At 39.2% G+C, this 14,272-nt stretch overlaps 1 protein-coding gene and 1 long non-coding RNA gene across 3 annotated transcripts; both read left to right on the top strand.

Annotated features, from left to right (window-relative positions):
* The first annotated feature begins 1,350 nt into the window (after positions 1-1,350).
* LOC309715668 lies at positions 1,351-4,405 on the top strand. The gene is made up of 3 exons (XR_014279264.1): positions 1,351-1,583; positions 1,782-2,598; positions 3,617-4,405. It is a non-coding gene; the product is annotated as an uncharacterized lncRNA (long non-coding RNA).
* Positions 4,406-4,801: 396 nt separating this feature from the next.
* radx (RPA1 related single stranded DNA binding protein) lies at positions 4,802-14,002 on the top strand. 2 transcript variants are annotated; one of them, XM_082547907.1, is made up of 15 exons: positions 4,802-7,502; positions 8,130-8,272; positions 8,371-8,563; positions 8,806-8,914; positions 9,290-9,387; positions 9,478-9,597; positions 9,674-9,769; positions 9,856-10,017; positions 10,180-10,328; positions 10,409-10,557; positions 10,655-10,702; positions 10,772-10,890; positions 10,961-11,197; positions 12,669-12,851; positions 12,959-14,002. In XM_082547907.1, the coding sequence occupies exons 1-15, from the start codon at positions 6,914-6,916 to the stop codon at positions 13,093-13,095; spliced, it is 2,532 nt and encodes an 843-aa protein (XP_082404033.1). In that variant the 5' UTR covers positions 4,802-6,913; the 3' UTR covers positions 13,096-14,002. The 2 variants fall into 2 exon arrangements, with proteins under 2 accessions (XP_082404033.1, XP_082404034.1); XM_082547908.1 differs by lacking the exon at positions 10,655-10,702.
* Positions 14,003-14,272: the final 270 nt, after the last annotated feature.

Genomic DNA, 14,272 nt, shown 5'->3' with positions numbered 1-14,272 from the left:
TCAGTGCTTTAGTGTTTTTGTACCTTTACATGTTGGATGCTGGTGTGAATTGCTCCTAAAGCCACTGTGACACTTTTAAAGCACTCATCCAACATCTCCAACACAGAAAGGTCAGAGCAGGATCTGATGGAATATAGATGAAACATTTTAACATGGGAACAAGTCAGTTTAACTACAAACTTAGAATAAAATAGAACTTTATTAATCCTTTGGGGAGGTCCCCTTAGGGAAATTACGATTCCAGCAGCACAACACCAGGTCCCACTAAATGCAAATAAGAAAAATTACCAAGCAGGTACAAATAATTAAGAACAGCAGCTTAGCATCTTCATCTATCATGCTGCACTGTGTTAATAGCTGTGGTGACAGAGGTATCTCTAACCCCCTTTTATGTTGAGGCCATGGTGGTTTTCATGATGAGTGACGGTGTATCTGATGTTCTTGTGTTGGTGTTGTTCTTGCATCAGCATAATAATGCTGATCCAGGATCAACATTGGTACTGACCAATTATTTTTTGTGCTTGTTTATATGAAACTCTATTCTAGAACAATTGGTCAGCATAAGTGTTTTCTTTATTCATTTATACAAGATAGTAAATACATTTTCAAGTTAGGTTTGCTGTTTAGTTTAGCCTAATTAGTTTATGTTGGTTTGCCAGAGATAGTTTAAAAGGATTAGCCAACTTCTTGGCTTCTGCTGCTCCTGCTAACTGAAGGCTCAGACATGATCACTGGTCAGTTGTGATGTTGATCCTGGACCATTATTGTTATGATGACGTAGAAACAACACCAACACATGATCTATTTTTTGTGATACTTTAACTTCCTCTTACTGATATCAGTTAAAAATAAATAACTACACAGTTCATGTTCACTATATTTCACTCTCGCTTTTGCACCTCAGCAATAAATGGTTAATGACAATGAATTAATTAATGATTGAACAACAGGGCAATTACTTTTTTACACAGGCCCAGGTAGGTTTGGATAGCTTTTTTCCCCCCCTTCACACAAATACTTTTACAGCACTGCACCTGGAGTGAAATTGGAGTCAGCAATGGTACATTTCTCAAAAACCTCATAATTTATTTGTATTGGTTGATTGATTGATATACTTTATTTGTCCTGAGGGGAATTGTTTTAAATTTATTTATTTTTATTATTGTATTTGCTAACTCTACTGCTGTTAAGTCATGTGTATTATTATTATTATTACTTTTGTTATCAATATTTATGATTTTAGGGATAATAGCCGGGCTCAGTTTCAACCCTACCCCTTGCATCCTCTATCCAAACTATCCTGACATTCTTGAACCTAAGCACAACCCATAGTTTCCAACAACACAATGAAGCTGCTTCCACTGGCAGTAGGAAAGGACAGGAACTTTCTAAGGCTGACAACTTAAAACGTTATTTATCAGCCGACAATGATTCCCCGAAGTCTAAAAGACAAAAGAGAAGTGGCACAAGGTTTCCGAGAAAGGGTGCCGACGTTTTGCCACAGATTTAGCTGTATGGCTTAGCCGTTAAGCTAGTTGATGCCTCCGTTGTTGTCCAGCGCTGTTTCTACTATTTTAAAATGGGTATGTTTGTATTTTGGGTCATTTTTGTTATGTCACCAGATTGCTGAGGTGATTGACACATCTGTTTCACCCAAGGAAGTGAAACAGATGGAAGTCTTTAGGACCAGCAACAGATGGAAAGTAGTTTGAGTTAAATAAGGATTTGTGTTTGTATAAATGAAGACTGTTGTTTACTACTTTTACTTACTATCCTGACAGTGGATCAAAATGACGACACAGAGGAAGGAAAAGGAAAAGAACACCAAAATACAGAGGCTAAGACATTAAGCAGAAGTCAAAATTACTCACCAGAGTTGTCTTCAAAGAGAAAAGGACGCGATCCTCCTGTCAGAAAGACCTGGCACAACTCTTTGGCTCTCTCTCCTCCCAGAAGTCGGCAGGACTCCCCAGACTTGTCACCACCGAGGCAACGTTCAGAGAAGTCAGAAAAGGTGCAAAGTAAAGGTGAGTGATCCAATTAAATTGTAAAGCTGGTGTGGCAAGTCAATATGAATAAAAGTAAAAAACAGAGGACCATTTAATATGAGTTTTTTTACACACATACCATGATCTAATAACAAATCTTTCATTTGTATTCTAAAGGGAGGTTTTTCAAAAGTCATTACAAAAGAAAAACTCCTCATTTAGATAATAATAATAACGTTTGACATGATTGCTAATATCAAACCTCTGTGGTTCCCTCACAGATCAACTTATCTAATACAAGAAATTAACTGTCCTTGTCAGACTCAGACTTCAACAAAAGCAAGCTCAGCTCATCCTTAAGTAATCCTTAAGTAGAAAACGCTCACCGGATCGGTCAGCGGTGGCTAAGAAGGATCAGAATAGACATGATTCAGACTCTGAACAGTCACCCCCAAAGAATAGGCCCCTGAAGAGAGACGCCTCAGACTCTGACCAGTCTCCTCCAAGGAGGCCCTCAGAAACCAAACAGTCTCCACCCAGGGTGCGGCCACTGAGTAGATGGGACTCAGATGGAGGTTTATCACCACCTCGTAGGCCAGGCCAGTCACAGGTAAGCAGACTGTGTTGGAACAAAGAGTAATGTGAATGTAATCTGATTCTGCTCAAATTACTGTGTTTTTCATTGTTTTGCTATTATACCCAGAGTCAAAGAATGCTATCTGGTGGAAAGACAGGCCTGGTTTCTGTGGATATTTTAAGGAAATAGCAAGAGGAGAACAAACAAGCAAAAAACAATCAGCTACTTTAACTTTTCCTCAACTTTTCGCTCTTGAGATATTTTTACACCCATCGATGGAACGGCTTCATACAGCTTTGCATCTCATCTCAGCATATGATTTATTTTGTCATATTTTATTTAGTTTTAAAGTTCAACAATGAATTTCTACCGACTTACCCATTCATCATCTATGACTAAATGATGAGGTAATGCCCAGACGTCAAATATTAATGCCAAATTCACCTCTCTGCTGTCATGTCAAATATCAATGCCAGACTCGCATTGATATTTACATATACACATGCACATATACATATGTGTATAAACCAACAATGAAATAACTAATCTAAATCTTATATACAGAAAATACAGGATTACAGAAATGAAATGAATACCACAGAATGTACATAAGGTGCAGTTGCAGTCTAGCAGTTTGAAGCAGTGTGACAGTTCAATTGTTAAGGAGGGAGATGGCGAGGGGAAAGAAACCGTTCTTGTGTCGGGTGGTCCTGGTCTGCAGGCTTCTGTACCGTCTGCCAGAGAGTGGCAGGTCAAAAAGTCTGTGTCCAAGGTGTGAGGAGTCTGTGATGATGTTCCCTGCCTGTTTCCTGGTTCTTGAGAGGTGCAGGTCCTGGATGGAGGGCAGGGGGACGCCGATGATCCTTTCTGCTGCCCGTACAGTCCGCTGCAGTCTGCACCCATCCTGTTTAGTGGCTGCTCCATACCAGACTGTGATGGAGGAGCACAGGACAAACTCAATGACTGCAGTGTAGAACTGGATTAGCAGCTCCTGTGGAAGACTGTACTTCCAGTTGTCTCAGAAATACATACTCTGCTGTGTCTTTTTGAGGATGGACGCGATGTTGGTCTCCCACTTCAGGTCCTGGGAGATGGTGGTACCCAGGAACTTGAAGATTTCCACAGTAGACACCGGGCTGTCTAATATGGTGAGCGGGAGCAGTGTTGAGGGATGTCTCCTGAAGTCACCTGTCATCTCTACAGTCTCTTGTATTTTTAGTCATTCCTTCATCTAAACACAATGACACACTTTAGTTTGCAGTAAGTTTATTGATGGTTTAAATACATTTGTTTTATTTCTTACTGTGCACATTTAGTTTACCTACATATTTATAACAATTCATTTCTTTTTGTTTTGGGATTCTGACAAATCTTTGCTTCTTTTATCGGTTTCGTACACCCATTGATCCCTGGGAGCTGCCAGAATAAAGATGTTGGTCTGCACCACCACTTCCTGCTGGAGGGGGGGAGAAAGTGTATTTTCTTTAGTTAAACGAGCTTTTGTATTTAACTAAATATTTGAGTTCAGGGTTTAGTGTTTTTGATTTTCTTCTTTGGTGTTTAGTTTATTAACTGGGCTGTACTGCATCTTTTTTAACGGTTCTTGATTGTGTTGCGTTTAGTTACCCCTGTTGTGTCATAGTGACCTGATCAACCATTATATATACCCTCGTGTGTCATTTCCTGTTTAGGTCAGTTATGTTTGTGTGGGCAGTCAGTTGCTTCGTCAAGTTCACAGTTCTTTGCCTGAGTTCAGTTTTGTTTCTTTGACCTCTTTTATGAGCTTAACATTTATTGTTTTTGTAAATGTAACCTTTTGGGTTAAATAAATAAAAAACAACTTTTTCTAATAATTCCTGTGACGACTCCTGTTTTTCAAATTGGTCCATAGCAATATATATCTTTAAATTTTGATAAAAATGGGTTTTTTTTTAATCCAGAAGAGATGAATTAAAATTAGATGGCACTTCAAAATAAATTGTGGATTTGCTTTGATAACACTTGTTTATGACATCTCATTAAATAAAGGTATGTGTCTAGAACAACATTGTTATATTGTAATATCCTGAGCTTGACCAGTGTATTTTTCTAATAGTTCAACAAGACCACTTCCAGATGAAATTATAAAATCATTGAACATTTTTATTTAGGTTGTTTCTACCTCGACGTGGCACTGAATAGTAAAGTTAGAATAGAATAGAATAGAATAAAACAGAATAGATCTTTATTGTCACTATTACAATAAGAATGAAACACAGTTCGGCATCTCTACATTGAATGTAGATTTACATTCAGATTCTTTTAGAATAGGCGAAGATGATAAACGCCGTGCAGTTTCCTCTTGTCCTCCACAGTACAGCAGTTAAACCAGTGTGGAGCAGTAGGTCAGAAGGTTCTCAATGGTGGAGCGGTAGAAGTTAATTAGCAGTCTCTGGGGTAATTGGGCCTGACGCAGCTTCCTGAAAAAGTACAGCCTTTGTTTTGCATTTCCTACCTGGTGGAAAATGTTTGTGGACCAGGTAAGGCTGGCCGAGATGTGGACACCGAGGAACTTGGGACTGGGAAAAGTGGACCGGTGAGGATTCTGGGTACTCCTTCATAGATGAGGCTGAGCTGGACACGGAAGATGAAAATGTGGAAGTGTAGCCTCTTTCTCCACTTGTCCAGGAGTACCCAGATGAAGATTTTTGGGAGGGATGTAGAGCTGCCATTTCTCCCACTTTCTTTGCTCTCACTGCCTCACCAGAACCCTCAGTGTCTCACAGAGCAGAAGAGGCCACTCCCTTGATCTCCACAAAGAGGGACAGGGAAGAAGATTACATAGAGCAGGTAAGTACAAAGAGACAAAGAGTGAGTTTGGAGCAGCACCCTGAAGATACACCTTTCGACGTTGTCTTTGCTAAGTGCGCACAGTTTCCGTGCTTTTCTTCTCTGGGGTACAGATCACAGGTTTTCCTGGCCACACTGCATATGTGTCCAACTGACAAACATCAAAAACAAAATTCACTCTTTTATGTTTGTTTTTGGCTTCCAGCTCCTGAGGGAAATATTAGGCTGTTGTTTCCTGTTAAATTCTCCAGTGTTCACCAGCTAGTCTCTGTCTTGCTAATGTTAGGTTCTGAGTAGGTTATGTACCTTGAGATTTTTGTTTTTAAAGCATCTGTAGCTTTTATCATCTCATGAGTACAACTTTGACACAGAAGCCAACAAGTTCAGTTTCTGAAGCTTCAGTTTCCATTTTCACATAAATAAATCTAATGAGATGCTGGAAAATGCAGACAGGTCTTTTTTATCTTGTCTTGTCTGTAGAGCAAATTTCATCCAGGGATTTGATGAACTTATATATCAGGAAGTTTTAGTCTGCTATGATATCTAAAAGAAATCCAATGAAACTGAATAGGAAGGCTCCTTTAGTGGTGTTTATGGAAGCTGCTGTCTGTTGTTGGGAAAAAAACTGTCAAAATTTTGGGTTATTATTTAAAAATTCTGACTTAATAATTTCAAGTTATTTCCTCTAAGATTTGAGTTACTAAATGGACATTTTGGGATAATCCCTGAATGTTAACCTATGAACAACAACAAAAAATGCTATTTAATTTTTTTAAAATTTAATTTAATTTTCACTGGAGGAAGCAAGTTTTTATACAAGGTGTTCTCTGTTATATACTGTGATATGAAATTAATTTTGGGGGAATGTATGTTTCATTTTATTGGGTGAGGACATATAAAACACGTGTCTGGTCTCTAATGTGTAAAGTGCATGTTCCTGTCAGTAAAATATAATACTCCGTGTAAGTTAAAAGGGAAAACGTTTGGAATCATGATTGTATTTTTAAAAACTACAAAATTACGCAAGGCGCTCTGGTGACGTCATATCAAATGGTCCTTGTTAGGTAAAGCGCGGATTTTGAAAGCAGGAATTTCCCTTTAGTACAGTAGGCAGTTCTTTTCGAAGTTATATTAAATAATTTGACATGGCAGGGTTACACATATAAACTGCGTTTGTGTATTAAGTGTGTTTCTTTGTATTTGTACATGTTTTGGTTTTCGAGGCTAATAGTGACGCCATCAAGCCGCGATGTTTGTAATGTTAGCTAACGTTAACTGCAACTTCACAGGTGAAGAAGCCTCCTGAAAATGCAATAAGTTGTGTATGACGCATTGCTTGTAAGATAAGCCTACTGTTGGGCGAACTCGGATAGTTTTTTTTCTTCATGTTAAACGCATTTAGTTTAGTTTAGTTATTGCTAAGACTAGCAAGACAACTTTAGCCAACAAGCTAACATGACAGAGTGACAGAAAACGGCTAACTACCCGACCAACTAACTGCTTTAATTACACATTTGTGATGGAGGATAACTCGTCTTCTTCTTCAGTGGTGAGTGGTGTCACTCAAGCGTCTTTCCTCCAGAGGACTTTGGAGCGGTTATCATCTACACAGAGCTTGAAACTGAAAACTGAGGAGGCAGCTCCTGTCGCTGTCATCGCACTTCAGAGATACCTGTCCGAGCAAACGAAAGGGCAGCAGCTCGACAGCTACAGCTACGATGTGACAGTCACAGATGGAGTCTGGCGAGCTAAATGCTTCCTTCACCCCAGTTTGAATCATCTGGTGCACAGCAACAGCCTAAAGACCGGGTCTGAAATCAGCATCACGCAGTGCTCCTTTGTTTACAACGAAAGGAGGCTGGGACATGGCTACATCTGCATTGAACAGCTCAGATGTGCTGCAAAAAGATCTGCTGTGCTGGCTCGTGTAAACACTGTCAGTTCACTGCCCATTCTGGTCAAGCAGGGAATGGAGAGGAGCGTGGTCTTGCAAAGTGATGTCCCCCTTCAGGTGAGCCGCAAACATTACCTGTCACTTTGGAACAACGACGACCCAGAGGGCGACATCTGGATATCAGGATCCCCTTCAGCTGATACTGTGCTGGACGGTGAGATACTGCTATCTCAACCCCTCCCTCACTCTCACATTGTGTTGTTTATATCATTATTCTGTCACCTATAATTTATAACACTGCAGTGAACTTTGCTATTTGCAGCCACTTAATTGCCTCATAAATAAGGAGGCAATTAAGTGGCTTAAAGGCAGGATGTGGTGTATGACCATGACCAAAAATAATGTCCTCTATTGATTGATAGGTTGGTTTTGATTTATCTCTTAGACCTCAGAAAAAATAAAAGATTATAAATGACCATCACAGGAAAAGGCTTAACATGGGGAAATAACCTAAGGTATTAGATTTTGGAGTTGAGCTCAGGAGGTAGAGCAGGTCATCTACTAATCGGATGCTTGATGATGCAGTCCCATTGAGATCAAAGATCTCTTTTAAACGGGAGACTTGACCAACAGGGCAGCAACACAGATACTTAAAAACAGATGTAGATTGCATTAACAAAATTAAAATGTACTCACGTAAAACACTTGCACACAGACAAAGTAAACATACAGAAACATATATATATATTTCTATAAAATTATAGTAAACAAAAGTTTTAGTTACTATTACTTTAGTAAAATTAACGACAATGGGTTTTCTGTAATGTCTTGATTCCAACAGTGTCCAAGGTTACACTTCTTTCTAGCCTGGACTCATCCTTCAAAAACACGTGGAAGCCCCTCCCTCTCCTGGTGAAAATCATACACAAATCCAGGTTAAGGTATTATGGAAAGTTTGGCCTCAAGATTGATTACCCATACCAGGTGTGATGTGAACAAGATCTCAGTTTTTTGTAATATACGTTCATGTTGTGACAGAGCATAGTTTAAATGTTTTCAACTCATATGTCATCATATTTCAGGCATACTTTGAAGTTGCTGACCAGAGTGGCACAATGTCCCTTGTGCTTTGGAATGAACTTTGTCCCGAGTTTTACCAGCGACTGAATGTTGGCACAGTGTTGTACCTTCAAAATTACACTCTGAAACAGAGTTATTCAAACCGGTCACGCCCCCAAATGGACCACCATAGAATGAAGACCTTTAACTCTGTCGGTATGTACGTAACTACTGATGATAATCAGTAATTTTTAAAAATATAGTAGCACTGTTTTCTGTGAAAAAAATCACCATATATTATCAATACACTATCTTAGAATCTGTATTTTCATATATAATTGATAAATTTTCTGTTGGGTTAGGGGTTAGGGTTTGTTTTGGTATTTATTCACCATTTAGTGTTTACATGGTTTTTGTAAAGACCTGTAAACTGTCGTCTGCATGTGTTTTTTTCCAAGAAATCTGCCTGAACCCTCGCAACCCAGCTTCAGTCATCACCGTGGTCTCACCAAAGAGCATACTTCCTCAGTGGGGACTGCCTGACATTTCCTACCAGTTCACTGCTCGGTAATGAATTAGAACCGTATTAGTTAGTCTACTGCCTTACATGTATCTCTCTGTTATCTGCACCTAAGGCATGGATTCAGTGCTGCAAGTATTGGTTTATGCATTACTGCAAACTACCACATCATTTCTAACTTACAAACATCAATATATTTTGAACATTCCAGTCTAGAGTTTGCTTGATGAAGTCAAGTGTAGAAACATTGCAAATAAATCAGTTATTAAAGTGTTTGGGAAATTAGATTTATTACAGTGTGTTTAGACGGCGTGCAGGACTCTATTTGCTGTTTGTCCCACGTGTTTGTGTTTCTACAAAATGAAGAAGTTGTTTTGAGTTTCGCCTAAACAGCTGCTGCATGATGTTTTTGATGCTCACAGGTCAGAGTTGGAGAAGCTGGCCAACAATTCAGCATGTGATATAATTGGTTTGGTGACATTTGTTGGCCGTGTTGAAAGAGTGAAGGGTAAAGGGAAAGGTAAGAGATGTTCTTATCTTGTCTGTTGCGTGGAAGTGGTTTTTGATAATTGAAAGAATTTATTTTGGTCGGTGATGTTCACCTTTTTAGGTCCAGAAAAGTACTGGACGTATCGCTGGGTACATGCAGTGGATGGAACATCTGACCATCCTTTTATTCTGGAGCTTTTTTCCACTTCTCAAGCAGAAATCTTCAGTCATATTTGTCCGAGTAAGTCAGCTGTGTCAAGTCTGCTGCCACACTGTAAGCATGCCAGTTTTTTTTAAATATATCCTCTATTCCATAGTGACCTACCTGGTTTGCACTCAGATGAGGGTTTGTCATGTGGAAGGCTCGTTGCCGTACCTCACGAGCAGCTGTGAGACTGAGACGTTCATCACAGGTTAGAACAAGCTGGAACAATAAGTACCTGATAATGTGGCAAATTGATTGTGTAAGTGAACTGTAAATGATGTGTCTAAACAACAGGTTACCATAAAGGTCAGCCGTACGTGAATGACCCCAGAGTGAAAAGCTTCATCCAGTGGACCAAGACTCTGAAGGACAATGTTGTCCTCCAGAAAACAGCTGTTGGTGGCTATTACCGCTACCCTCGCCCCCCAGCGATGTTTACACAGTCAATGGCTGATGGTGTGTGTAGTTGCATGTTAGCTTACATTGTTTTTCAGATCATGTGTTACAGCTTTATTTCATAAAATATATCGCCTTACTCGTGTTTACATCTTTGTCCTGCAGCAAAAATGATTTAGTTTCGTTGTCAGCATAGGTTCTGACTTTATTCTTTCCCTTCAGCTCAAGTTCCTCTGGTTGCTGCAGCTGATTTGAAGAGAGAGTTAGAAACCCTGCAGTACAGAGAACACAAGAAACTCGCAATCCAAGGTCAGATCGCAGCAGTGCAGTACATGGAAACTCCAGAGCCACAGGGACTAAAAGACAAAGAGGTGAACGACCTTATTTTAAATCGTCTTCCCAAAAGCAGTTGCCATTAACAATATAAAACAAGTCAGCTGGTTTTCTGCAGGTGCCCAGTGCTTCCACTGATGTGTGTGATCAAACTGTGACGTACCCCAGTCATTCCTCAACAACAAAGCAGACTTTTGTGGAGAGTTTAACGTCTCACTGTACTGACAGCAGCTCTGAGAGCAGAAGGAAAAGAAGAATTCAAATAAGGTAGGATTGACTCCTGACTTTCAGATTTTTGAGCTTGATGCCGAGTCATTATTTAATTTTAACCCATTCATTACATTTGATGTAACATGTTTTCCAGTAAAACCACACAATCCTCCTTGAATTGCGGTAACATTCCAGCTAAAAGGTAACAACAACTCAGCAGGTAACACAACATTTATGTATCAACCAGTCTGAGCTCATTTGTCTTCTGCAGGAACGCTGGACGTAAAAATACAAACGAGGGTGAAGAGCAGGCGGAAGAAGAGAGCAACTTTGCATTTGAGGAAGTTCAACAAGTGGGACTCAGTCTGCAAGCTGAAAATCCAAATCCAGGTGAATTGCTGCACCTTAAAAACTCTGCTTCCTGATATATTGCCATGCTGATACGTTTGTCTCTCACCAGACTCTAACGATTTATCATGGGAAAGCAGCAGCTGGGTGAGGCAACAACAAGAAGTGTCCGAGCATTTGTGTAAAGGCGGTCTGTGGCAGGACAGCATCTGTCGGAGGTTCACGCTTGATGAGAAGAACGTCCTGCTGCAGTGGAGTAACCTTCAGCCAACACGGTGGACACCACTGCGGACTGCTGACGCTCTCTCTCCTGTGCTTTGTCCAGGATTCTACCACGTAACAATATTAGGTGAAGTAACCCAGTGGTGACACCCAAAACTTAAAAACATACTTTTTGCTGTTCCTGCCACTTCAGCCTCAGTGGAATATTGTCTTATTTCCTGCATAATACTCTTTTTTTTTTATGTCAGCAAACACTTTTTCTTTCTTAAATTTTCTTACTTTCTTTCTTATTAAGAGTCTCAACCAGACAAAAATCTTCGGTCTTATTCATTTAGTCCTGAATAGCCAAAGCAAACAGATCTTTATTATATTACATATGCGTCATCAGTGAGTCATTGTGAGCTGGAAACTCACTGTCAGTGGAAACACAATCACACAGTCAGAGGTCTGAGCCACCTTTAGAAAAGACCAGAATTTATATGATCTTGTATTATTAGGCTTGATCTGCTTCTTTTAACATTGCTCCTGTGCCTTCTGGTCTCCTTTAGTTGTTCAGTTAAACATCGCTTTTAGAATCACAGCATTGTGTAACCCCGCCTACACTGTTAGCTAGGTCTTCCTTCAGTTATGGATGAAAACCAACGTCTAGAAATGGTGTGAAAACAAAAATCCTTAATGATGAGCAGCGCTTTTTTAATATTAGAAAAATGGTGATATATAAACCAATAAGGTAGACCTGCTAGACTTTTTCTTAACAATTAACAGTCAGGTCAGCATATGTGCAAAATAGTGTCTCTAAGCCAAAAGCTCAGGCCTCAGACTCATTTTCAAACAGTTTTTGCCTCTTTTAGCTATATTTAAAGAAAGAGATACATGTAATATATCTCAGAGACACAGCTCAGACTGTGTGAGCTCTGTGAGCACAGGAGCCTTATCCGGATGATCTGATATCCTCGTGTCGGTGTTGTTCCCACATCATCATAATAAATGTTGTTCCAGGGTCAACATTGCAAGTGACCAATCACATTGTTGTGACGTCATACTTTTGCAAGCCAAGCCATTCATTCATTTATGAAATTCCAGTGTTGCAAGGACAATATGTATAATGCTTATTGTTTATTAAAGAACATTATCCTGAAATGCAAAGAATGGAAATTGCTGGATCGGCAGACAGAGGCGGTTTCTCGCAAGTGAAGTAGATTTTTTTTAAGGCGTTTTTTTTCCGAAGTCGCAAAAGTATGACGTCACAACAATGTGATTGGTCACTCGCAATGTTGAACCTGGAACAACATTTATTATGATGATGTGGGAACAACACCGACACGAGGATATCAGATGATCCCACCTGCAGCCCAACCCTTTGTTTGACAAGGGAAGGCAATGAGAGGAAGGTTTACCTAAAGGGAGAGGAAAGAAATCATGGTTTATACTGTGGCTCAACTGAGGGACTGAAGAAGGGGCCAATATTAAAGAAATCAGAATTTCTTTGGACTATGAATCATGCAAAGCTTACCTGGTGGTAGTAGGAGTAAAAAAAAACATACATTTGGAAATGAATTCCCACTTAACTTTTTTTTCTGTTTTTATCTCCCTGGCAGGCATTAATAAGCAGATAGCTGTTGATGCTATGTATATTCCTGTTGTTAGCTCCAGCGAGCCACAGGCTGTGGGCCTTCCTCAGGATCCACATGGCAACACGATGCTGTCCTGCCTTTCATCTGGTTTCCTCTGTCCTCTCAGCAACACTGCCAACAACAGTGAAGAGACTCTTCCCAGGCCAGGTAGTCACTGTGGGGGAGACAACGTCCATTCAGGAAGCATTTGCCAACACATGCATCTTTTACACTTAATATTTAAAATGTGTGTTTTTTGTTTTTTTTTCCTGCAGAGGAAATCTTGGCAACTGCCAGTGAGCTTGAAGACACACATGTCGTGTGCATCCTTGACCTTTGTCACCTGGGTGGAGATAAGGTGGAAGTCATGATCAGCAAGGTGTACAGGTTGACGGAGGTTTCTCTTGACTAGAAGGTACACGAGAGCAAGCGCAGCATGTAAATATCAGCATTAATCATGTAACTTAATAGTTATTTAAAATAGAAGCAATAGAAAGAGATTCCCTGTTATATGTACATTGAATGTTAAATAATTTATAACATTTTTTTTTAATTACTTGAAGTGTATATTTTTACCATTAAAATGTTTCCACAGGGAACAACTTTGTGGTGTGAAAATGAAAATGTGCCCTTTTTTTTTTTTTGCACCAAGAACTCAAAGCTGATGAGAAATATCCCTCCTGATGGATAACATTCTAAGTAAAACTCAGAATAACATGCATATGTTTAAAAATATTTATTTTGAAATATTTCACAATATTCAGGTTGATTTATTTTTTATAAATATTTCAGTATCATTATTAATATCAAGATATTTTCGAATGTAAACTTAATTTTTAAATTTCTTTTAAAACAATGTTAACAGTATCTTTTAAAGCTTATTTTGATGGTAAATACAGAAAGAAAATGAGCCATACAAGTGACTGTGCAACACCAACTCGAACGCAAAATAAGCCTCACCTCCTCTAATAAGACACTTCATCTGTTACAAAATTACTTTAATTTTAAAATCATGTAACATACATATGTAATCTATTAGACATATAAAATAAACAACTATGTAGCCTAAAGTCTTGTTTTTTGTTTTTGCTTTTTTACATTCTATTATACAATATATTCAATGTTAGTTTCTGCACTGAAACTGCAGAAATGGCTGAATACCAGGTTTATTTTGTTCATGTCCTGGCAAATCTCACACAGAAAACATTGACCTGACTGCCCACTCTCACACTGAGGGTGTCAGTCATTATTTTACAGATCAGAAAAAAAAAAAAGGAAAATACAAGTTAAATGTGATTAAATTCACATACCTTCAAAAACAGTGACACTCAATGGCAACATCCAGGAGGAAGAAGAGCATTGTGAAAGGTGCAGACATCAAAAGAAAAGGTAACTACTGTTGGGGAAAGTATTAAAACTTGACTAAAAGGAACAACAGTACTGACTGAGTGGATGGATTATTTACAACTTCAACAAAGCAATACACACGTACAAGGAAAAGGAAAAAAAAAACACAAAACATCGTCTCACATCCAGAGCAAAACCATCGCGATTGAGCACAGTGGCGTTTCAATGAACAGCAGTTCCCT

The sequence above is a fragment of the Aulonocara stuartgranti genome, assembly GCF_965226115.1.
Source record: "Aulonocara stuartgranti genome assembly, chromosome: 10".
Classification (NCBI taxonomy): domain Eukaryota; kingdom Metazoa; phylum Chordata; class Actinopteri; order Cichliformes; family Cichlidae; genus Aulonocara; species Aulonocara stuartgranti.
Note: the sequence above shows the minus strand (reverse complement) of the source record. Positions and strands in the feature narration are given on the sequence as shown.

What these genes read in the sequence shown, in the direction of transcription:
- radx (XM_082547907.1), top strand. Translation starts at nt 6,914, where the DNA reads ATGGAGGATAACTCGTCTTCTTCTTCAGTGGTGAGTGGTGTCACTCAA. An exon ending in AGGGACTAAAAGACAAAGAG is followed by an intron (nt 10,329 to 10,408) that starts GTGAACGACCTT and finishes GGTTTTCTGCAG; the next exon opens with GTGCCCAGTGCTTCCACTGA. An exon ending in CTACCACGTAACAATATTAG is followed by an intron (nt 11,198 to 12,668) that starts GTGAAGTAACCC and finishes TCTCCCTGGCAG; the next exon opens with GCATTAATAAGCAGATAGCT.